The sequence below is a fragment of the Microcebus murinus genome, chromosome 1, assembly GCF_040939455.1.
Source record: "Microcebus murinus isolate Inina chromosome 1, M.murinus_Inina_mat1.0, whole genome shotgun sequence".
Taxonomy (NCBI): domain Eukaryota; kingdom Metazoa; phylum Chordata; class Mammalia; order Primates; family Cheirogaleidae; genus Microcebus; species Microcebus murinus.
The window spans coordinates 107,224,354-107,250,627 of NC_134104.1; the positions used below are offsets into that span (position 1 = coordinate 107,224,354).

Below are 26,274 nucleotides of genomic sequence, written 5' to 3' on the forward strand. Positions count from 1 at the left end.
TGACGTGAATGGACTGGGAGACAGCATGGAGAGCACGCTTCTGTGCAAGCTGTCCTTTCCTTTCAGAGTATCCTCACCAACCAGCGGAACGTCAACTGGAAGGTTTTAATAATTGCCCACATGTATAAACATTATGCCAGAAAAACTAGGTAACTGCATTTTTAGCACTGACATGCTATGTGAGACTTTTTTTTTTTTTTTTTTTTTTTTTTTATTGAGACAGGATCTCGATATATTACCCAGGCTGATTAGGAATTTCTGGGCTCCAGCGATTCTCCCACCTCCGCCTCCCAAGTAGCTGGGACTAAAGACATGTACCACCACACCCAGCTTATGTGAGAAGTAACACTTTAGAATCCATAAACTCAATTACCATGATATAGTTGTAAGTATACTCCCTGGAAGAAAATACACACACACACACACACACACACACACACACACACACACGCATGCATTAATTCAACACAACATTTCAGGTTTATGGAGTCTGAAAAGGCATCCGAGAATCTCAGAATAAGAATCCCTGATTGGCTTTAGATACTAGCAAACAATTCAGATCATGAAAATCAGTTTATTCTAAGATTTTTAATAATCCTACCCAAAATCTGGTCATTTACACACACCGTTGACTCAAACCAAAGACATAAGTTCTCTGGCACAGATATCTCAAAGGGAGCTCTGAGTCTCTTAATCTAAAACAATGACAATCACTCAATTAAAATATATAAAGTTTGAATAAAATGTTTAAAAACAAAGCAAATTGGAAGGATTTTCTGCCTGGATTTGAGCAATAAAAATATAAAGGTCTGTCCAGTGAAGCACCACATGCTTATACATTTAGAATTATATATTCAAGAGAACAAGAAGTTACCCTAAAAATACCGCTATCAGTTTTTATTAACCTAACCAGGAATGTGTTATCATATCCACATTTAGAAAGATTTTAATGTTTCCCTGCATCTTCAAAAGTAGAGAACAATATGCTATAAATGTGTGCTGAAGGGTTTTGGTCCTTGGTAATTTCCTGACATATTTAAAAATCTAACAAATATCAAAAGGTACAGTGTCTTTCAATGACTAGACTCATCCAACTTAGGTAATGGGCCCTGCTTGACCTAGAGATGTACAGAAAAGAACATAGAAAAGAAAGGACTTCTTTTGAGCACATCCAGATATGACACCTGATTTGGGGTAATGTGTTAGAAAACAAATCTCAAAAAAGAGTCAATTCACTTCCAAAAGCATCTTATTACATGCGTTTTTGGTTTATTTAAGTACCCATGATATATGCTAGGCACTGAGGAAACAAAAATTCTTAAAGACCTGGTCCCTAGCCTCAAAAAGTTCACCTTCTAGAGAGAAAAGTTTATAAGACAAGTACTCATAAAAGCAATACGGAGGAATAAGTCAGTCTATTTATCTGAACCTGCCATACCTCATGGCAGATGAGCATACACCTGTGTCCCAGTTTACTGACATTTGAGATCTTAACTTGAAGACAGGCCCACAGCTGTGGTCTCAATTTCTGATTATTAGGAATTAAGTGAATTACCAAAACCATTGTACTTAAAGATAAAAACTTTAAGTACAATGCTGCTGAAAAGGTTGAGCTTTTTAAACTATAAAAAAATTTCAGCACAGAAATTATGTTCATATCAATTTTCCTATAAAAAGTTACACATTCTAAAATCTATTTTTAACCAATAAACATTTTCCAATATCGGCCAGATTCCAACAGTGCAGTGTCCACTCCTTTCTGAGTATTAAGCAGCTTGCTATTACCTATCCTTGAGATATTAGAATGGTATAGACATGAAGGAATAGGCAGGTTCTATGCCTATTTTTTAAAAAACAGTAAGATATTACTACAGAAATTTTACAATGACTTGCACTAACTACTCAGAGAGAATTTGTCTTCAGCAATGAAACTATGGGAATTTTTGCTATTGTTTTCTTTTTTTTTTTTCCATTTTTCTGCAGGCATATGGGTGACATCTCAGTATTTGAATAAAAATGTATAAAATAAGAAAGGCAGATAGGAGAGTCTTCCAATGCAACACAGGAAAGGGGAGGTCAAAGGTGCACAGCCAGCAGTAAATCCCAAGTCCTGTCCAAGACAGGTGGTTCTCAGACCTCAGACAGCGTCTGCCCACCATTTTCTCCTTCGTCCGGGAGAAGCACCCCTACTTTTTCTGGGGCACTGCTCCTCCCCCTGCCCCATGGTGATTCAAGGGGGTATTGCAAACGGTAGTGGACCATCCTCTCAGCTTTACTATTAGAATATATTCTGGATTTGGAGCTTGGATAGGCAGTAAAGATGTAAAGCAATTCTCTAGACACAAGAAAAATATCACTCTATCGGATACTCAGTAGGTGCAATGCCCTGTGTGCAATCTTATAAAATACTGTGGCTACTAAAAGAGACTAGCCTTGACCAACTACAGGGCTTCTCTTATGATTAAAAATCAATCTTCAGAATAGGTTTTCTGCAATATTTATAGCTTATTCTAGTTATTACTAAAGTCTTAGGATTTATAACTGATCAACCAGACATCACAAAAGTAAAGTCTCAAAAGTCTTGATCTTATATGTAAATCTTTCCACAGTCACTTCTAATGAAAATTTAAAATCTAACTGATGGATTGAGTTATGGATATAATCACTCTCAAAATCAATAATGATATCTCTAACTGACAGGTGATAACAACAAAGATAATTAACATTAACTGGGTGCTTATTCAATTAATTCATTGCAATAAATGTGTTTCAGGAATTATTTCTTTTAATCTTCACAACTTATGAGCCATTATTATTATCCCCAATTTACGGATAAGGAGACCAAGGCATAGAGATGGCAAATAACTTATCCAAGCTCACACAGCTAAGTAATAGAGCTCTTGCCACAACATAACTCTTGAAAATGAACCAAATAGATAAAGCAAAACTTGTGTGTCAAATGAACTTGAGAAGGTAATTTTTACCCACCCTCCAGTATAAACAATGGCCTTCTGTGTGAGCCCCATGCTTCTGGCTTCTGCGGACTATTCTGCTCTGTCGTGCTGTAATATTTACTCCCATACAATATGCATATTTCACAGCACAGCCTCGAGGCTATTGGATCTCCAGCTACTAGCTTCAGATACCCATTAGGACGACTGAGGTACCACCCTGGAGGCACACCACTGAGAATGACTAGCAGAAAGTACTTCGCCATCACAACACTATAAAATTGCACTGGGTCTTTGGGGGTAACAACAGGCAGCTTTTCATATTGGTCCTTTACAATATATAGCAAGAAGTTGTTGGACAACCCACAGCACACATACATGGCTTTTAAGTATGCACAAATGGGATACTTGGAACAAGGAACAAGTCGGGGAGGGGTTGTGAGGGGAGAATCGCGCCCTGGCACACAAAGTTAAGGTCAGAGCAAAAGTACCAAACTAGAGGTCTGGCCCTGACATACATGAAAACACATGATCATGGCAATAACGCTAACAGTTTTAAACTGTCAACCATAAGTAGCAGGAGTAGTAATAAAAATATTTATTGAGCAAGTACTAGAAGTTTTACACATATCATCTCTAATTTTAACAAACTTGGAAGTAGGTGTGGCTATTCCCATTTCACAGGTAAGAAGACTAAGGTTTTAAAGAAGTTAAGTAAGATGGCCAAGAGCACAGAGAGTGAAAGAGGCAGAACTAGTGAGTCTAATTCCAAAGCCCATGCTTTCTGTTGCACCACACTACCGCTCACATCACTGGTGAATCAAGATTACTCGAAGCACAAGCAGGATCACAGTTTCAGGGAAATCTCCTGAATGCCTCATGTGGACCCCAGGATGCCTGCTGCCCAGACCCACTCCAGCCAGCCCTGACTTCGGCCGCTCTAGGTACAAGCCAGATTTCTAATCTAATTGGCACATGGATAAATAAAAGCACAGGAGTGAATTACCAAATACTTTATTCTGCCTCTAACACTTGCTAGGCCAGATGCTCATATAATATTATATAGAATGCAATCCCAATCATTTATCCTGCTTCTGACACTTGCCATACTAATGTCTTTTTCATGGCTTTATTTTCAGTATCTACCACAGTGCCTGGCACACAGTAGGGTCAACAGATTTTTTTTTTAATCAAATAATAAAACCAATACACTATGTTACATAAAACCAAAGGAAAAAACAAAGTGGATGGGGGTGGGGCGGATCTACAGATGCACTGAACTAATGTGGAAAAATACCTGACTTAATCCAACAGTTAACTAAGTGTGAAACACTGAAGCATTCCCAGTCCCAATTTAATGAGTCAAGGATGCTAGCCTCACCACTATTATTTAGCATCATTCTGGAAGAGTTAGACAAAAAAAAAAAGAAAGAAAGAAATATTTGATTGAACACCATAGTTTTAGGCTAAAGAAAGAAAATATAAAAATAAATAAAATTAAAAAAAATTTAAAAAAAAAGAAATATTTGAAAGGATATGGCAACATTACCATAGTTTACATAAAACGATTATTTTCCCCCACCAACCCAGAGAATTAATTAGAAAACTTTATTAGAAGTAACAATAGAGCTGAGCACCATGACCAGAACAAAATAAATAAGAAAACATGATGGAAAATATTAAGCAGTGGAAGAAGGAAAAAAAAAAAGATCCTACAGAATAGCCTGTAGACACTAACCACAGATCTTCTATCCTTTAACAAACAAGGAAGGGAAAATAATGCAAGTACATCTGAGAACCTTTCCACTTCCACATTCACCTTGTTTATTTCTTTGGTTTTATATGACACATTGTATTACTTTTACTCTTTATTTAAAAATATCTATTGAACCTACTATGTTCCAGGCACTGTGGTAAATGCTGAAAATAAAACCATGAAAAAGACATTAGTCTAGCAAATGTTAGGGGCAGAATACATTGGATTGCATTCTACATAATAATATTTACATATGCATGCCTAGGAAAATATCCAGAGAATATGGACCAAAATGAACAGTGGTTCCTGTTGGTATATATAATGAGTGTTTGTTACACAATATACCTGTTCTAACACTTTAACAACAATCCTATGATTTTACAGTTGAGCAAACTGAAGGCTAAAGGTTAAACAGCTTGTTAACTGTCTCAAAGCTACTAAGTCACAGGCCTGAGAGTCAGACCCAAGCTACCTGGCTTCACAGAGGGCACTCTTATGCCTCCCCTCTGGACAGGGGAGTGAGACACGGGTCCAATTTGTGGGCTATAAGAGACTTCTTAACATCCAGAATGTATTCCTGTGCTATGTATATAACAATCACAAGCAGAAATAATTTCTACAGTGAGAAAAAACAAGAGAAGATGAATGGACACAAAATTCAAAACATCAATAAAGTCCTTCAAATAACAGCATCATTTATCTGGCCTCATGAACTTGAGATACATCCACAGTGGTAAATAGTAAAATTATTAATTATATTATTAATTATTAATTCATTAATGTTGCTATCTATATCTATAATAAAGACATCCCAAATGTAAAGAAAGGTTTTCATCTTAAGGGGGATTTGCACATTCTTCTTTCCTAGGAGACAGCAGGCACAAATCTGATCGATTAAGCCTAATTCAATGTTTATTCAATCACTCAATAACCTGATAGCCTGTAGAAGCTAACCACAACAAATAACCCTTTAACAAATAAAGAAGGGAAAATAATTGGCAACTATATCTGAGAGGCAGGCTCGCCTCAAAAATTAAAAGATACGTGGTGAGATTGTTTGCTATTTTAAAATAAGAAATTTCTCAACATATTACCTAGGTCAGTAATATAGTACTTAGGTCAGGACTGGTTTCATGAAAGACAATTTTTCCACGGACCGGGGTTTAGGGGGTGTGATGTGGAGCTGAGGCACTGTTGCCACGACCCATTTCTTAACAGGCCATGGACTGGTACCAGGCCTTGGCCCAGGGTCTGGGGACTAAAGACCTAGATTATAAAAAAAATGCCGTAAAAGGGAGCAGGGAGGAAAAAAAGTCAATGACTCATTACTGTTAAGCAACAGCTAACAAAAAAGATTTGAGATCAGATACCGAATAAGGCTCTTCAACAGCTCTTTAATCTCCAACTAAAAGGACCTGTTTATAAATGAAATCAATCACTTTTAGTCAGACACAAACTCACAAGATTTATTATATAAATATAAATGGCATCCATTTAAAAAAATCTTTATACATATGAAAGTTTCCATATGTATATTTCCAAAAGATATTTGAGATGATTGATTTTTGACAGAGAAAGGGGTAAGTTTTCCTAGTTTCACGTCAATGTTAAGTCTTTAGATCTTGTGACATCCAAAAAACAAAACACACACCATGGAAACAAAAGGAACTTCCTTATTTTTTGAAGCAGCAGTTAAAGATAGTACAGCTATGAGTTCTGAGAAGAAACAGGTAAGAAAAAAATTTAAGACAATCCCTCTCAGTATTTAAATCAACTAATTGTCATTAATTTTCACTGCAACAAAAAAATGAACTTCCTATCCCTCAATTAAATCATCAACATTTAAATAATAATACTGCAAGTGGAAAAGACAGAGGAGTTTTAATAAACATAGAAGTCATATCTGGGATAACTCAAAATTGCAAAGTAAAATTCCCCCCAAACGTCCTTAAAAAGTGTATGTCTCTCATATTTAAAATGTAGCTTGAGTATCCCTAATCTAAAAATCCCCAAATCTGAATTGTTTCAAAATCCGAAATGCTTTAAGCATGGACAAGATGTTCATAGGAAATGCTCATTGGTGCATTTCAGATTTTCGGATTAGGGGTACTCAACTGATAAGTATATAATGCAAATATTCTGAAATACAAAAAAAAAAATCTGAAATTCAAAACATCTCTGATCTCATGCATTTCAGATAAGACATACTCAACCTAGAATTAAAATATTATGCTTAATTTCCAGAAGTCATTACCATATGGTACGGTAAACTTTATTGCTTGCCTTTTATGGAAGACAAAGGTAACATACAGATAAGGGAAATATAAATTTCTAAACAATGGTGCTTTGTCCTACTCACTTGACAACCAAAGTCGCCCAGTCAGGAACATAACAATTGGCATTCACTAAGTGTTCACCAGATGCTACTAAATGAAGTGGATTCTATTAGTATGGGCACAGTAGAGACAAAGAGACTGACCACTAAGGGAAGTTACAAGGGAAGTAGTCTAAGGCCACCCAGACACTTGGCAGCTAAGCCAAGATTCAAAGCCAGATCTGAATTGGCCTAAAGTCTGTGGTATACTACTAAGGCCAGGTGGCTCAGCCTGAGGATTTGAATTTTCTTATCTAAATATTATTTACTATGTTAAAATTGTCAAGCGAGCTTTTAAAATTTAACAGAAACTATTATCCCACATAAAGGCACCAATATTTGGAAATTGTTCATGGAAATTACAAAGGTTCCTTCCTCCTTTTTCCAAAATTACATTTGAAACTTGAGTCTCCAGCTATATTATTACCTGAAATAAAATCATTTTTTACATAAGCAGTACAAGCAACAGAATCTACTACTTAAGAGTGTCCTTCTGGAGCCATTCAGGATTCCAATTCCTATTCTCCCACCGATGAGCTGGGTATCAGCCTAGGCAGTTTCTCCTCCTCTCCAAGCATTGATTGCCTCATGTGTAAAGTAGGGGATTAAAGAAAAGAATGTGTCTCATAGGGCAGGGAAAAATAATAAAGATGACACAACACTAAAACAAGGCCTGGTGATTTACAAGTACTCAAAAAGAAAAAAGACTTGCATGCATACTCAAAAACAAACTGGCAGGCCCACTGCAATCTACATGACGCATCACTGGCCCTTCTCAGTAACAGCAAAGTCTAAATGTCTGGGCATGCAATTTTGTTTTCCCAACTATGTTAACATAATTGGCCTTTTAACTAATATGCTTATTTTAAGAAATAAGAAAATGGCATTGAAGACTAGCAATGCTTCCTTTGGGTGTCCAGTAGGAAACGTGTTAACTTCTGAAGCACAACGTGCTCTAGCTGGGCTGTGATCCACGCTACGGACGACGGGAAGCCGTCCCAGTGTGTCTTTCTTGCTTGCCTGACTTTGCCTGGCTTGACATTCTTCAGTCTTGGTTTTAGAACGTGACTTTTCCCCTTTACATTAAACAACAACAAGACCTAAGCGTTTAAAGAGCATGTTCTCTTTTACCACATGGTACTACAGCTACCTCACCCTAGGTGGCTCAATCCCTTCTGACTGCTTCCCTAAAAGACTTTCTGAAAATCAAAGAATGTAGAAACCCTGACAGATCCTGGCTGCACCTTTTGGATTGCCAGACTGTGCAATGTGTGTGTGTCTGTCTGTCCGTCTGTCTCCACAGTAGCCCCAAGGGACCCTCTACAAGTCTCTGATCTATACCTTCCATTTCTCCACAGTTAGTAATAATAGCAGCTAGTGTTTATTAAGTACCCATTTAGATGTTAGGCACTATAAATATTTAAATGGCTTACTGATATGGTTTCAAGTCATTTTCACATCAGGAAATAGGCCATTCTACAAACGAGGAAACTGAGACTCATCAAAACTAAGTGAATTGTCCATAGCACCCTAGAAGAAATGCACTAACGGGCTGATTTTATGAGAGACAGCTCTCCTGTCAGCCACACCCCTACCTCCACCTGCACATGTGAGCAGGTCCCGTGTGTAAGACTGACATATACAGTCCTACTACTGTATTCACTCCCACCCCTGCAGGCCATATCCCACAGAGGGGCTTCCCCTTTCAGTTCACTGCCCCAGCAGCTATTTTATGAACTTCAAAAAACAAATTCAATAAACACCTGCTGAGCACCTGTTGGGCACCAGGCTTGTGCCAGGGGCTAATGATGTGCTTGCTGGCAAGAGGAAGAAACAGGCCCTGATCTCACAGAGCCACAGGCCTGCAGGAAGACAAATGAGGAATAAGCACAGCGATGACAGAAACCGAGCTTTTGTCTTTGGATTACAGTGGTCAGAGTTCTGAAGCCACACTGATACAGACAGACCTGGCTGAGCCTGGGACACCTTGTGCCCAAGGTGAGGAAAGCACATTTCTGGAACTTACGACCTTTTTGTCATTCAAAAAACTAGCATGAACTCGTCACACCTATTCAGAGAATTCTTCATGAAGAGTCTAAGCATAAAACCAATCTAAACAATAAATATGCAGGTTTTGGGGTTTTAGCTGCATGATGGTCTCAGTAGCGGGAAAAGAGGAAACACACGTGTCGCTGTGCTGCTGTTCTGCAGCGTTCTGTCCAGTGCAGCTGGTTCAGCCTTTTCATTACTCAGGACAAAGTTTGCTTCCTGGGGCCCCAAAGAGAGAAGTGAAAAGGCAGCTATTCTTGCCACTTTCCCTTCTATTCATGTCCCCATGGAACTCAAAGATGCAGCTGCCTCTGTCCTTACACATCCCAAACAAGGAGAGACGCCAAGAGGAACAAGTGGTCCGAGGTCTCTGTAGAGGTCACCCTCCTCATCCTGCTGCTCAGACACAAGGTCACAGAGGACAGACTCGGTCATCACTTGGAACCAGGAGGCCCCACAACCCACAGAGCAACTCCCTTATATGGATGTCAGGGTCCTCTCTACCTCCATCGCCCAGAGTAGAAATGGCCCTGAAACACCAAACAAGCAAATAAGTGAGTGAATCTTGTACAGAACACAGGCCAGGAGTTGGAGAGCGACAAGCATCTGAGCGAACGTGGCCAACAGACACGCTGCTTGGCTTGCACAGCATTTTAAGACTTGGGAAGTTCACATATAAACCTTAACCCACAGCTTTTCTCTTGAAATGTTGGATGATCGGGCAACGGTGGATCTGCAACCCCAAGTAGAATCTAAGAATCTGAGAGGCCGCCCTCTCCAGACGGGGCCTGCCTGTTTCCCAGCCACCTGAGCCCCGACCCTCTCAACTGCCCCATACACAGTAGCCCCCACTAACTCCCACCAGGACATGAGTGGGACAGAGTCTCAGAGTCCCGACCTCAGCATTACACTCTCACACTACCCAGAATGTAAAATCCAACAGCACAGATCCAGAACAAGTACATCTTAAGGTTTTTGATATTTTTATTTTCACCTCCTGTACCATAACACCCACCCCTGACACAGAAGCAGTAGCTGAGAATACAGGGGATAAGGGGCGAGAGGGAGGCAGAGAATAGAGGCATAAATATATTCCATGTGGAATTAGTGAAAGCACGCCGCAGGCCTGGCACACCCCAACATGGGGCAGGGCACCAGTCCTACTCTTACTCTCACCACCACCATAACCCAAACACAGGGCAGGACCCAGGCCTCGATCATCCTCAACCCCTGGGTTACAGTTCTCCATAGGCTTCCACCAAATATCGAAACTGATTACACACACAAGTCTGAACCTCAGAACCCTTGCCTTCTCCCATTTGGACAGAGGTTCTCCCTATTCCCTACAAGGAAGTAGAGAGGATCAGACTTCCCCTTAGCAGTTCCAGAGAAAAGGGAATCAAGGAGGGTGAAATTCAAGTTTCCCAAACAAATGAGAGGAAGCAGGCTACGGAAGCCAGGGCTTGGGCACACCTGCGCGTGACTTCCAGTCAGCAAACCTCCAACCCATTGCAACTACCGAGGTTGGTAAACTATTATCTACCATGTTATCTAAATCTTGACACAAATTATGAAACAAAAAAAAAAGGGAAGTACATTTTAAAGAAGTGAAATGTGGTTCTGAATCCTAACCACACTCCTTATCAAAGAACAGAGTCACCATACCGGTTCTTGCAAGACAATACTAATAACAATTGCTATATTATCATTAACAATAACAATTTTTGGAACATATTTATATAGTGCCTTTTAATTCTCAAAGTGTTCATGTTTCCTTAGAGAGGAAAAGGGCAAGTATTAGATTATTAAGTATGAAATGTTGAATTTCCTTAAGTACTAAGTTTTAGAGTTGATATCTCTGACGTTTCACTTTGACACTTCTCTTTTGTTGTTTTTGTTTGTTTGGGGTTTTTTTTGTTTGTTTGTTTTTCCTGGGAAGTGGCCTCATTTGAGTTGTTTGTTTTTTATTGTGAAAGTACATCCTCATTCTTTCAAAAACATGTTTTGGCTTGGATTATCTTTCGAATTTGTTTTTAGAGCAATTTTTTTGTGACTCCATAGATAAGTCAAAAATTCATGTTATTTTTGAATATCGGTCCCGTCGTGGAACCCATGCAGCACACACAGCTAGAAACATCAATGAAGTGTTTGGGAAGGACGTGGCTAGTGAACACAGTATGTTGATGGTTTGAGAAGCTCCATTCTGGTGATTTAATCTTGAAAATGAGCCAAGTGGGTGACCTGAGACCAAGGTGGATAACGATGAGCTGAAAGCTGTGGCAGAAGCGAATCCATCTCAATCTACCTATGAATTAGCAGCAAGTTTTGACATTACCATTCCAACAATACTGGACCATTTGAAACAAATAGGTAAGCTACAGAGGCCAGATAGATGGGATCTGCATGAATTAAATGAGCATCAGAATAGACATCATCCCGAAGCTTGCCTTTCTTTGTTGTCATGACATAAAGGTGAACCATTTCTATACTATAATATTACATGTAATCAAAAATGGATTCTTTTTGACAGTTGAAAGCTTTCAGCACAAAGGGTGGATAAAGATGAAGTGCCAAGACACAGACCAAAACCAAATATTCATCAAAAAAAAGCTAATGATGTCTGTTTGGTGGGCCTACACTGGTATTATTCACTACAGCTTCATGAAACCTGGTCAGTTGATTACAGCGGATGTCTACTGCAACCAATTGGACAAAATGATGAGAATGCTTGAGATTAAGCAGCCAAGATTGGCCCATCCTCCTGCAAGACAACACTCAACCACATGTCACACAAACAATGCTGCTCAAACTACAGAAGCTGGACTTGTGAACTCTCTGTCATCCACCATATTCACCAGACCTGGCACCAACTGACTACCACTTCTTCTGGGCTTTGGACTACTTCTTGCAAGGAAATATATTCAATTTTCAACAAGGTGTGGAAAATGCCTCTCACAATTTCACTGTCACTGGCTCTCCAGATTTCTTCGATGATGACACAAACAAGCCACCATTAAGATGGCAAAACTGTGTTGATAGTTTAGGCACATACTTTGATCAATTGTACTGCTTCTTGTTTGAGATATAATAAGCTACATTTCTGATTCGAAATTGGACATTTCATACTTAATGGCCTAATACTTTAATCTGTTTAAAAAGAATACTAAGGCACAAAGCCTTGAGCAACTTGCTCAAGGTCACATGGCTGATCAGAGTCAACACAATACTGTAGCTCATACATGAATTCCAGAAATATAAAGTGATTCTGTTGTCAAGAAAACTCTGGTAAACAGAGAGATAAAACTTTGTCATTTAATTACATATACATTCATAACCTGACATACACATGTACACAAATACATGCCAAAGCCATACTTTAAAAATTAATGTTAAATAATAGTAATTAATATATAAATATATTAATAATAGCAATAACACATTAATATTATTTTATAATATAACATGTAATATAATATTAATTAATATATTATTAATATATAATTAATGATATAATTGATCATAAATAATATAATAAATGATATTATTATTAATAATAATGTTATTGACCACTTGGCTCAGGTCGCCCACTTGGCTCAATAATAATAATAATAATTAAATATTACAGAAGGATCTGTCCACTCAGATATCCTTTCTGCCAGATTATTAAGAAAAGTTGGCCATTCTGAACTACAGGTTTAAAATGCAGTTTTTGTCTTACTTATAAAGAAGCATATTAACCTCATAGCAACCCCTCACTCACATCAAATCTTTCTGAAGTTGAGTCAACATTCAAAATAAGTACTGCTAAACGGGGCAACCCAGACACTCCTTCTACAGCCTCCAGGACTCTCATCCCTGAGCACATGTCGCCCTCTAGTGGCACACACCTCCCCGCGTCCTGGGTGGAGAAGTCATTCACATAGAGGAAGCTTAGAGCAGCAATCTCCAAACATTTCCACTTAACCCTCCTAGCACAAAGAGTTTCGTTTTGTTTTTAGTAAAAACTCCCAATATATACTTATTCATAATTTCTGTACCAATTCTACCATAGTAATTAAATTGATTAGAAAACTGAGACAAAGATTTTTTAAAACGTAATCTAAACATAAGTTCTAATAATTTCCTCTTGCACCGTAATGGCTCATCTCAGGCACCCACCCTAGAGACGGCTGTGTTTTAGAGAGAACCCTAAAAACAGTGTGATTTTATTCAGAAATACGACGACATAATTTCCGCTGTTTAGGAGACACCCTTACTACCATTTTCTCTTTGAGAGTGCTGTGACGCAAGTCCCCGTGAGTGAATGAGGCCGTAATCCTGAAGTTAGCAGTTCACTCACTACAAAGTTATATAGTCACGCTAACCACAAAACCGAAGTGGTAAAACCTTCAACAGGAAACAAGGTAGTTTTTACTCAACACTTAGTATAAGAAGCTTAGCAATCTAAAAGGACACCTTGAATTTTGGTTATCCCTGTTTTCCTTCCAGGTAACTCACTTCTGTGTATTAAAAATCTTAGTATTCTTGAAACCTTTTATCTAAAAAAGTCTTGACTACAAACTTAAAGGTTTCTACCCTAAAAGATCACAGTAACACTCTAACCTGCCTCGGCAAGCAGAGGATTGTATGGGGTTATGACCAGCATGCTCTGCCGCAGTGCTGAAGGATTTCTGCTGAGACTCACAATGAATTTAAAAAATGCCCTCAACCTTCTTGTCCCTTGCTCTCAACATTCTGAGCCTACTTGGCACCACTAGTCCTGAACCATATGTTTCTGAGAAGCAAGGTGAGGATTCATAAATTATTCCAAAAAGATGAATAATCTGGAACATGTAGCAGGCTCACATAAAGGTGGGATAGGGAAAGGTTTCTGAATTGTTGTTTTTGTTATTTCATCTCTTCTCTTCTTTCCAGATACGCATTCTCAAAGGCTAGCTGAAAAACCAGAGATACTTAGAATCAGTTAACTAAGGTATTGAAGGTGTCTTAAAACTTACCTTGGCATTCCAGGGGCCTAACACAAGCTGGATACACCATAGGCATTTTCCATTGGGAAAAGAGGACAAATTTTTTATTTCCCCCCAAATAAGGACAAGGAAAAATAAATTGAAAATCCTATGTTTATAGAGCAGTTCACTATGGAAACAATCTATTGCTTAGGAAAGTATAAGATAAAAATTGTCTATGATTGCTAAGTTTAAGTGTCCACTTGGCTAGGCTATAGGTTTGGTCAAATGCTACTCTAGATATTGCTGCAAAGGTATTTTTTAGATGTGACTAGCATTTAAATCAGCAGACCTTGAGTAAAACAGCTTATCCTCCATAATGTGGGTGGGCCTCATCCAGTCAGTTGAAAGCCTTGAAAGAAAAGACTGAGTTCCCGAAAGGAAGAAAGAATTCTGCCTCCAGACTCAAGACTAGAGCATCAACTCTTCCCTGCATCTCCGGCCTGCCCTGCGTGTTTTGAATTTGCCAGTCACATGATCACATGAGCCAATTCTTTAAAATAAATATCTCTTTTTTTCCCCCTCTCTATAAATATATATGTACACACATATATACACACACATACACGACACACACGTATTTTTCCTACGGGTTCTGTTTCTCTGTAGAACCCTAACACATTGTCCAAGGATTTTTCAAAGACCACATGTAGCCATGCACTGCCCTCTGCTGTGCTAAATATTAAAATGCATTCCCCCAAGTTAAAACCAAACCCACTGTATAATATCTAATCACTAGATGAAAGATATTCCACTAAAAGTGAAATTGGAGAGTAATGGTAAAAGGACAGAGAAAAGTCTTTCCAATCAATACACCTCAGTAGATTGGCGCAATGGACATTATCATTTTAACAATGTTGGATCATCTTAGCCCAACAATGGAATGGGTGCAAAGTTGACATGCCTTCATAAGATATTATGAATTATAGAAAAGCTTTGCCAGAGTTTACTGAATGAGAAAATATGCTAAGAAAATAAAAGGTGAAAATGAAAGGAGAAACATCAACTACCTCTTGGTTATCTTTGTTTTGGTTTGCCCAGAAAATCTTATGATAAAGCGTCTCCATTGAATTGCTGGAATCAGTTCGGTCAAAACAGTGACGATCCAAAACTTCCAGTGTATGCAAAACCCGACTAATAGTCACCCCTAGATGCAGAAATTAAGCAAGCAGTTAAAGAGGACAAACAAATTCAGAACAGCATAGTACAAAATCATCATTATGGGAGGCAAAATTATTTTTTAAAATTATCATTTTCGGCATATACTATCAAAGAAATGCCAAAACCAAACTTGACACTCCAGACAGCCAACATCTAAAAGGCATAAGCTGAAGAATATCCTCAAAATTCACCAAGTGGCTCCATCAAAAAGTTTCCTTATTCACATGCAGTGGTTTACAAAATTCAAAAGCAGAGTATAAATTCCAGCATTCACAAGTACTCATTCTTCTGTTGTGTTCTGTACCTGCTGTTGACTCTTGGCACTTGTCAAAAGACCACCGAACTTCCACGGCACGACCTCTTTGTTTTATCTGCTGTTCCACTTCATAAATCCTTGCCCGAACCTGGAAGATAATCACTTCTAATTAACTTGTGCTTGGAAAACCACAGAGGCTGTCTAAATCATGTCAGGTTTTTCCGCATGAATAGAATATCCTACAGTGAACTACAATCTTGACTGAATTGTAGGAAACACGGCCTGTTGCCCAAGAGGTGCGTTTTTTTAATTTACAAGTGGTAATTCAATGCCAGCTTTCCATGATAAATGTACAGGAAAATAAATGCTTGCAAAAAATTTTTACAAGTGAAATTTCTGAGACCCCACATGGAAAGGTGAGAGTTCTAAGAAACATCCTCTTGAGCCAATCTATGCATGAAAGCAACTAGCAATGTTTTATTTAATTTAGGAAAACGACTTAGCAAAAAGACAAGGATCTTATTCTAAATATCAGTCACAATCCTATGTTCAAGTTTCATAAGTCCCTGAAACAAATAAGACAAATATAAAATGATCACTAGATAATATCACTAAAAGTACTATCGGAGCCATGGTCACGTATTAGAACCACGACCATAATTACTGTCTGGGTGGCAGAATTCTCAGCAAGAACTGCCCAGCAAGAGGGTAGAAGGAAAATGAGTAACATCATGAAATTCTGTGGTTCTGAAGAGGCTAAATACTTCCCTAGGGTCACCCAGGGAGTCAGGGGGCTGAGCACAGAAAGGCACCCAAGCATCTGACATACTAAAGCCCAGACATGGCCCACTATGACCTGATGCCTCTCCACAATGAAAACACGCATCCGAGCACTTAAACAGAAGTCTACCTGCTGATTGAAAGCCGTGTTCCCGCCCGGCATGGGGAGGCTAGAAGGGGCCACTTGCAGCAGATCCAGGGGCGAGCCTGGGTTCGCGCTCTTATTTTCATTTGTGGAGTAATTCCACACCAAGGCACTTGGGCAACAGAGAGTGACAGTCTAGAAATGAAGCAGAAAAAATCGGATATTCAGAGGAGGGAAAAACGGTAACAACGGCTAAACAGTAAAAATGACACCTTATCATTACCATATTATGGCTTGCTACCAGCGAATGTAAAATATGAACAGTTTACCCCATTCTCAACTTTCCAAGTGGTAAGACAAAACTAAGCATTATTAATTTGAAAGAAAAGAAGTGCAGCTACTGAGAAGTTAAGGAATATTATAATTCATATGCTAATTTTCCAACACAGGAAACCTGGGGGAACTTAATAAAAATGCAGTAATCATTGAAAGATTGCCACTTAAGACAATTTCCTTATGCAATTAAAAACATGAGATGGAATTAGAATACATAATTTCTAAGGTTATAAAAGCCAAAAAAATAATTATTTTTTAAAAAATTTCTCAAATAATGGCACAACAGTAGCTTCATAAATGCTGGGCAGTAACCCTGGGCCAGGGGTGTACAAACTTTTTTTCTATAAAAAGCCAGACAATTCACTGTAAATGAAACCAGGAAAAAAAAAAAGCCAGACAATAAATGTTTGTAATGTAAACCTTTGTGGGCCACCTGTAGTTTGTGTCACATATTCTTCCTTTTTGTTTTAATAACCCATTAAAAATGTAAAATCTATACTTAGCTTGTGGACTGGATTTGGCCCACAGATTGTAGTTTATCTACTCTTGCCCTAGACATTTACAGACATTTTTTCCTCAACCAGAAGTACTTTACATGACCATCCTGCTTAAATGTCACAACACCCCTATGAGCTAGGTATTGTTATTCCCCAATTTTACCCAAGAGGAATATGAGCCACAAAGGAGATTAGTAACCAGCTCAAGTTTGATTCCGGCACACACACATGCTCAGAACTACTAGGTTATCCTGCTGCCTCCTAAATGTAGACTAAATCATATAGCTCACATTTAAGACTTACTCCATGCTACACACTGACCTGGAAGCCCCCCATCATCATAGCTTTAACCCCATGAGGTAGTGAAGTAAGAACTGTCATCATCCCCCTCTTGTACATGAGGAAACAGAGGCTCAGGGTCACGGTTACTACGTGGCAGAGGGGGGTTCAAAATCAGGTCAGTAAGGATTCTAAAGTGCATGTTTAAATCACTATGCTACCATGCCACTCAAAAGCAAACAATGTGAGCTTAGAGAATGCAGCATTTCTTTTTTCAAAAGCGTGAAATTAAATATAAAATTAAATTCTGAGATCTATAAAACATCTTTGTGGAGACCAGATGGCAGATGTGAAGAATGTCAACTCCCTGAGCCCTAACAATCAATGTGTCTCCACTGGCCCACATCCCTACCTCCTTGGTCCTGCCTGTGGCAATATGAGATCCTCAGCTCCTGGCACTGCCCTTCCCTGCGTTCTTGATTCCAAAGCCTCCCAGATCCAGGGCACTGATCCATCAAACACCCCTCTCCTATTCTCAGACTCGCCCTCTACTAGTGTACCCTTAGCTTAGAAATAAGTTCAAATCTGCCCAACAAATTTTTTTTTTAATCTCCACTCACCCAGCAACAATCTCTCTCCACTATCCATTCTCTTCTCTTCCCTTCAAAACAAGTTTCTCAAAAGAACAATTCAGGCTATTTCTCCACATTCTTGCATCACTCCTCAACGTATTTAATACCTTAATTTGGTTTCTCACCCACTATACAACTGAAATAGCTCTTAAAAAGATCATCAACAACCACTGTATCATCAAGGACAACTTTAGCCATCTTCTTACCGGACTTCCCCAATACAGTGGGCAGCGCCCGCTACTAATTCCTTTTCGAAACTTTCTGCAGAGCCCAGTTTGGCATAGTAGTTGAGCGTGGACTCCAGATACGGACTGTTTGGGTTTGAATTCCAGCTTTGCCACTTACTTGCTCCGTAGCCTATGCATTGGGAACAAGCATGGTTCCTAGCTCACAGGCTAGGTCTGAGAACTAAATGACTTAACAACACATGTTACAACTTTGAACAATGCCTAGAAAATAATAAATGCTACTACTACGATGATACCATTATGACAGTATTACTGTTATGCTCCTCATCTTTGTTTCCACAACAATACTCTCTCCCCGTCTCTATTCCGGCCAACCTTCCCCTCTGCCCGTCTCTCAACCACTCCTGCCCCTCAGGTCCACAGATCCTCTCACACAACAGACTCTCATGCCCTCTTGACCAGCCAAGGGGCCTTGAATGATCCCAATCCATGCATCTGGCCAAGCGTCCACCCTACTCTTCAGAATCAGACATGTAACAACCTCTTGAACATGTCCACTTGGAGGTCTTACAGGACAGAATAGTCCAAAACTGAACTTAGCTAAATGATTGCAAACCGATTTCTTTGCTGTGTCTCCCTCACTCCTACCTCCCCAACCCCGCATATCTTCCCTCTACTGTGGCCAAAACAATGTAAAAACAACACAACCGACCGTGTCACTTCCTTGCATAAAGCCCTCTGATGACCTCCCAATCATGAGGCCCACGGGGTGTTCTGCACCCTGACCCCCAACAGATTCTACATCCCATCGACACCGACCTGCCCACGAGATCACTGACCAGCCCTCTCGGCGTTTCCTCTTGCTGTTCCCTCTGCCAGTAACACCCTTTCCACCTCTTTTTACTTGATTTTTTTTTTAACTCATATAATAAAAACTATAAAGCTTCTTTTATAAAGCCTCCATGAATTTTAGGTGGGGCTCAGAAGTTCTCATTTTCAATTGCCTTAACTCCCTATGAAATCCTCCATCAGCCCTTGACATAAAACTGCCCATTTATGACCCTGTCTTCCCCCAGACAGCAAACTCTACCAGAATGGAGACCACGTCTTCAGAGCCAGCTCTGTCCCAAAGTCCCCTAGCACACAGCAGAAAACATTAAGACCCAAGAAATGTGAACTAAACACCAAACGATGAGCTCCTCTAGGGCAGGGCTCTATCTCATTTCTGATAGTATCAGCCCAGGGAGCAGCACATTACTAGATGTTCAAGGACCACACAAGCAACAATGCTTGGAAAAGGAACGGAGCTTGACGCGTGATCCAAAGAAACACAGAGAGGGGCAACCAACTCAAAATGTAAACTGAGGAACACAAATGCTGTTTGGAGTAGCTGTCCTTCCAGAAGAACAATAATACAGCTGCCTTATTCTGTGTGTTCCCCAAAGGATTTTTACTTGAACTGCTTAATGATTCTAACAAAGGGCAACCACAATAACTTTCTTTCAGACAGATACAACAAATCTTCTCTCAGCTTGATCCAACAGAGGGAAATAAAAACATAAATTTTCAATCTATAAATTACTTGGGTGAGGGAAAAACTAGAGCTGTGAAAGTTCAACTAGGAAACTGAAAATGCTATTCCCAACCCAATGGTCTCCCACATTGAATTTTAACATTAAATAACAACGGTCAAGGACTTACCTGCAACATACAACTAAGTCCATACACCAGGGGACCATGCTGTGCACAGGAGAGGAAATCTGAGAAGGCCAGCTGCACGGGGCTCATGCCAGGGCCGGGGGGGCCAGGGCTGGGGGCCCCGATACTCGAGTTGTTTGGTCCTATCATCATGTGGGGTGAGTGGGCAGCAAGGAGGTTGGGGCTATCGCTCAGCAGCAAGGAAAGACGCCGGGCACAAAAGTAGGCAAGACGACGAGACAGGTAGGCCGACTGAACAAACTCGTCTGAATACTGAGAAGGAGAAGGACACCAGACTTCAGTCATGCCTTAAGCGTCTTGGTTAAATCATTATTTTAACATTATTTTAATTTTTTTTCATTTAAAAAAGAAAAAGAAAACTTTCAACCGTATAAATAGAAATATAAATAATATAAATAAAAATAAATAGAAATAAGGTGAGCCACAGAGATAATTTTTATTAAAGATTCTAATAGCCATTCAAAAAATAAACAGAAGAAAAACATATTTTATTTAGCTCAGTATCTCCAATATGTTATCATTTCAACATGCAATCAACCCCTAAGAAGTACCAGTATTATACATTCTTTTTTCATACTAAGTCTGAAATCTGGTGTGTATTTAACACTTTAGGGCACACATCACTTTGTACTGGTCACATTTCTTTTTTTTTTTTTTTTTTTTGAGACAGAGTCTTGCTTTGTTGCCCAGGCTAGAGTGAGTGCCGTGGCGTCAGTCTAGCTCACAGCAACCTCAATCTCCTGGGCTCAAGGGATCCTACTGTCTCAGCCTCTCGAGTAGCTGGGACTACAGGCATGTGCCACCATGCCCGGCTAATTTTTTTTTTTGTATATATATTTTTAGTTGGTCAATTAATTTCTTTCTATTTTTAGTAGAGACGGGATCTCGCTGTTGCTCAGGCTGGTTTCGAACTCCCGACCTCGAGCAATCCACCCGCCTCGGCCTCCCAGAGTGCTAGGATTACAGGCATGAGCCACCACGCCTAGCCTGGTCGCATTTCAATAGCCACGTCTGGCTGGTGGCTACCATATGGGACAGTGCAGGAACAGCACATCCCAGGGGAGGTGCCCAGGACCCTGGTATGGCATAGTCTCTGGAAAGGGCACTGGCCTGAGAGGGAGAACTGCCGTTCAATGGACATTCTTTCCTACTATTTGAATTATCATATGCATGTATTACCTAAGAAATTTCTTTTAAATAGATCTCATCCAGATAACAGAAATTTTAACAGATCTTAGGCCAAATCATCAAAATAAGAAGTTTCCTACCCTCAAGAGCTTAAACAATTTTCAAAAGACTGTAGAAGATCCTCTGTATTCTTAGAGAGATTTGTTTTCACAGAATTCTGTGTTATTACAGGGAGACAGTATTTTTAAAGCTGTGTGCTTAGCTCAGTGATGAGAGAAATCATAAAAAAAAAATCAACGTGGGTGAGATTACTTAAAAAGGACATGTGGATACAAACTATGAACATGGTCAATACAAATGACTGCTAAGACTTATTAGAAGCCTCCTAACACTTCATGTGTTGTAATGCCGAAGACATTTTTTCCTTCCATTTTAACAGGATTTTTTTTTCTTTTTCCACCTATACTTACCTAATCATTTTTATCAGACTCATTTCTTGCCCATAAAATCAACTGGCTCAAGGTGACATGTACTGTACCTGCAGCATTAGTGGTAACAAGAGTTTAAGAAGATCATCATCCATCGGTCTGATTTTTTCCAAAACATCCAGGATCCATGTCAAATATTCATGTTTTTCTAGCATTCCTTCCTTAAATCAACAAAGAAAAATTACACTAATAAAGTTAACAAAAAGGGGTACTGGCATTCTTATATTTAAGTCTAATTTTACTATTGTTATTATTATTGTAAAACATGGTCTCACTGATCACAGCCCAAAATCCAAACAAAACAAAGAAAAACTACGGTTTTTTTGTTGTTTTTTTTTTTGTTTTTAGTTTTTATTTTATTTTCAGACGGAGTCTCACTCTGTCACCAGGGCCAGAGTGCCATGGCATCAGCCTCACAGCAGCCTCCAACTCCTGGGCTCTAGTGATTCTCCTGCCTCAGCCTCCCAAGTAGCTAGGATTACAGGCACACAGCACCACACCCAGCTAATTTTTCTATTTTTAGTAGAGACAGGGTCTCACTCTTGCTCAGGTTGGTCTCGAATTCCTGAGCTCAAGGGATCCTCACCTCAAGGGATCCACATGCCTTGGCATCCCAGAGTGCTAGGATTACAGGCGTGAGCCACCACATCCGGCCACTAGGTGTTTTTTTTAATATATGTTTGGGTTTTGTTCTTTCATTTTTTAGTAGTCCACTCTGAATTTAAAAAATTAATTCCAATAAGAAAGGAAATTTTCAGAAGGGTGTATCGAGCCCCTAGCTAGATTTCAGGGAGTATGAAGTCATGGTCACAGGAGGAAACATGGCTAATGGTGATCATTATAAAGTAGAAAGAAAAACGCTCCTTCTACTATCATCTCAACAAAAGTTTAAAAATCCCATGAGACGGCCAGGCGCGGTGGCTCACACCTATAATCCTAGCACTCTGGGAGGCCAAGGCGGGAGGATTACTCAAGGTCAGGAGTTCAAAACCAGCTTGAGCAAGACCCCGTCTCTACTAAAAATAGAAAGAAATTAATTGACCAACTAAAAATATATATACAAAAAATTAGCCGGGCATGGTGGCGCATGCCTGTAGTCCCAGCTACTCGGGAGGCTGAGGCAGGAAGATCGCTTGAGCCCAGGAGTTTGAAGTCGCTGTGAGCTAGGCTGACGCCATGGCACTCACTCTAGCCTGGGCAACAGAGTGAGACTCTGTCTCAAAAAAAAAAAAAAAAAAAAAAATCCCATGAGACCAATGCCCCCTCAGTAAGCCTCTTTCGCTATCCTAAAATGAGTTTCAGACGTTGTAACTTATCTGTAAAATATAACCTTAAAAGTCAATATAATGATAATACATATTAATATAGACATTCCAACACAACACGACTAAAAAATAGGAACAGCCCCTACAAATTTCCAAAATGCCCCACAGGGTGGCATAATCCCTACAGAGACCACTAACTGATATAAACACCTTGTGGTTTATTGCCTTAATATACTTACACATACAAACACACACATTCTTTTATGACATTCTGTGCACACAGAGATTTGATATCATATTATGTATCATCAGTGGTCCACTACAATGGTTATGAAGGATTCATGTGAAAAATATTAAGTATAATAAGATTATGGTTATAGTATTTCAAAGATTATAATAACACCATATTGACATGACATGATGGGGAGGTATTTACTTGTTGCTAATTTCTAGTTTTAGAAATATTTAGAGCACAAAATAGTTAAAAAATTAATCACAAACTATACGAGGTGGCTCGCGCCTATAATCCTAGCACTTTGGGAAGCTGAGGCAGGAGGTTTGCTTGATGCCAGGAGTTTAACACCAGCCTGAGTAAGAGCAAGACCCTGTATCTACAAAAAAATAGAAAAATTAGCCAGGAGTGGTGGCTCGCCCCTATAGTCCCAGCTACTTGGGAGGCTGAGGCAGGAAGACCACAAGAGCCCAGGAGTTTGAGGTGACAGAGCAAAATCTTGTCTCCCAAAAAAAACTTAATCCTAGAAAAGTACAATTTAAAATTTTAAGAAGAGTAAACTTTAATAAAGACTATGAATAATTTTGTCAATTTAAAAAAATAAAATGGAATTTTGCATTAAGATATGAGACATGGTGAATGCAAGTTAAAAAAAAAATCTTCATGATCGGGCATGGTGGCTCATGCCTGTAATACTAGCACTCTGGGAGTCTGAGGGCAGGAGTATTGCTTGAGCTCAGGAGTTCGAGACCAGCCTGAGCAAGAGCGAAACCCCGTCTCTACTATAAATAGAAAGAAATTAGCCAAACAACTGAAAATAGAAAAAATTAGCCAGGCATGGTTGGGACATGCCTGTAGTCCCAGCTACTCGGGAGGCTGAGGCAGGAAGATCGCTTGAGCCCAGGAGTTTGAGGTTGCTGTGAGCTACGCTATGCCACGGCACTCTAGCCCAGGCAACAGAGTGAGATTCTGTCTCAATTAAAAAAAAAAAAAAAAAAAAAAACTTCATAAACATAAGAGCCCATCCTTCAGATGGCTTTTGTATATAGACCTGTGCCCTTGTTTCTATACATTGTATGTCTTCATGTATATGTGCTAGTGTCTTGTTTTACATTTCAGAATATGGCAAATTAAAATATAATGAACTTTTAAAATTTAACATTAATGTTCAATTACATTCATCACTTAGGATCTAACTGCTTCCTATAAAAGAGATAACTAATTTCAATGATCCTAATTATACAAAGTAATTCTTCCAAAAATATTAAGCATGCTGAGAGACACTTTTCCAAGATGCAGACTAAATCCTGAGCTCAGTAAAAGTCATAAAATCTCAGGGAAGGCACTGAAGCAGTCCCTCATCTAAATGGAACTAGGATTTTAAGAGTTGTTTTTATTGACTTGAAAATTAACATTACTTCACAAAAGGACCATGCTTTTTCCTATCTTGAGCTCTTGGAAAAAGTCACTTACCACCTGAAAATTATAATTAAGGTTCTAAAGGTGAAACTTTAAAAAACCACATATCCCTGGCCGGGCGTGGTGGCTCACGCCTGTAATCCTAGCACTCTGGGAGGCCAAAGCGGGCAGATTGCTCAAGGTCAGGAGTTCAAAACCAGCCTGAGCAAGAGCAAGACCTCGTCTCTACTATAAATAAAAAAGAAATTAATTGGCCAACTAATATACATAGAAAAAATTAGCCGGGCATGGTGGTGCATGCCTGTAGTCCCAGCTACTCGGGAGGCTGAGGCAGGAGGATCACTTGAGCCCAGGAGTTTGAGGTTGCTGTGAGCTAGGCTGATGCCACGGCACTCACTCTAGCCTGGGCAACAGAGTGAGACTCTGTCTCAAAAAAAAAAAAAAAAAACCACATATCCCTTCTCTCTTTGATCAAGGTAGCAGGTACTGAAAGTCTGTGCCAGTAACAGGATTTCAGCTGAATACACCTCTCCTTTAATCACCTTGCGGTGAATAAAGATTAAGGCAAATATACACACAGGCGCCCTCTTCTGGTCATTATTATTTACATCAGATAAACGCTAGATAAGCATTCACTCCTCAACTCTGCATTTTAAACTGTTGGCTGAACCAAGATGACCTTTCTCTGGGATAACTCAGCTCTAAAGGAGATCTATACTGAGAGACGCATCAGCACAGAAGTGTTTTTAAGTAAATATATCTAATTTTTCAAAGTAAAGGGTTTAGAAGGATTATATCTAATTGCCCAATTACAAATTAATGGCACTAAAAGAGCTGACATGATTGAAACTGGAGATCAATATGTATAATAAGCTGTCATCCCAGGGCAAATGAGTTACCCTAAATACAATTCAATGTGAGAAACGTCAGAGTGCTTTCTTTGAATATACTGGGTTCATATAAAGATACAATTTAAGTCCCAAACCACAGGAATCATAAGGAATTTGCTCTCTTCTTAAAAGCAGGCCACATAGCCCCTCGTGTCTTGGAAAGGTTACCTGGAACATGTGAAATGCTAGCTTTTCGTTGTATTCCCATTGCTTCATGGCTTGCTCCACCTCCGGGGGCACAGGGACAGGGCCGTCGCCCATGTTGGAGGCCATGTGGTAAAAGTCGGAAATCTTGGCCAACTGTTCTCGAAGATATCTCGTAGATATTTGGGTCCACTCTGCATTTAAAAAAAAAAAAAGGAATCTGAATTTCTAGATAACAATAGGTATAAGAATTACACTTTTTCTCCCCCATTCTGATTATCTGCAGGATACATATATAAAACAAACATCTATTTCATAAAAAAAACTATTTTTGCATATGCAAGCAATGTTCAGAAGAGCATGCCCATCCCAAAGCCCTCACAAAATACACGCTAGTGCAGGGCAACCTGTCCTACAGCGGCCAGAATACTGGCCGGCCCTTGGGGGAACGGGTGGCTCTGTCCTTATGCTTCTGACCTTTAACCTAGGAGAAAAGATGTTCACACTCAGATTAGCTCCATCTGGTGATACTGTATGTTAGACAACAGTGAGTATACCAAAATATCAAAGGCACAGCAGGAAATAGAACAGTGGATATAAGACTTCAAGAAATCTACATCAAAGGAATTCAAAATCCCC

At 39.4% G+C, this 26,274-nt stretch overlaps 1 protein-coding gene across 5 annotated transcripts in view; it reads right to left on the bottom strand.

Annotated features, from left to right (window-relative positions):
* Positions 1 to 26,274, bottom strand: part of MED12L (mediator complex subunit 12L) — a 317,206-nt gene that overhangs the window by 226,174 nt on the left and 64,758 nt on the right. For all 5 annotated transcript variants that reach the window (XM_012782864.2, XM_076004646.1, XM_076004647.1 and 2 more), the window contains 6 exons: positions 25,660 to 25,829; positions 21,736 to 21,846; positions 20,052 to 20,321; positions 16,464 to 16,613; positions 15,602 to 15,701; positions 15,147 to 15,283 (listed from right to left, as the gene is read on the bottom strand). In XM_012782864.2, the coding sequence (XP_012638318.1) occupies positions 15,147 to 15,283; positions 15,602 to 15,701; positions 16,464 to 16,613; positions 20,052 to 20,321; positions 21,736 to 21,846; positions 25,660 to 25,829 (938 nt within the window). The remainder of the gene's footprint in view (positions 1 to 15,146; positions 15,284 to 15,601; positions 15,702 to 16,463; positions 16,614 to 20,051; positions 20,322 to 21,735; positions 21,847 to 25,659; positions 25,830 to 26,274) is intronic.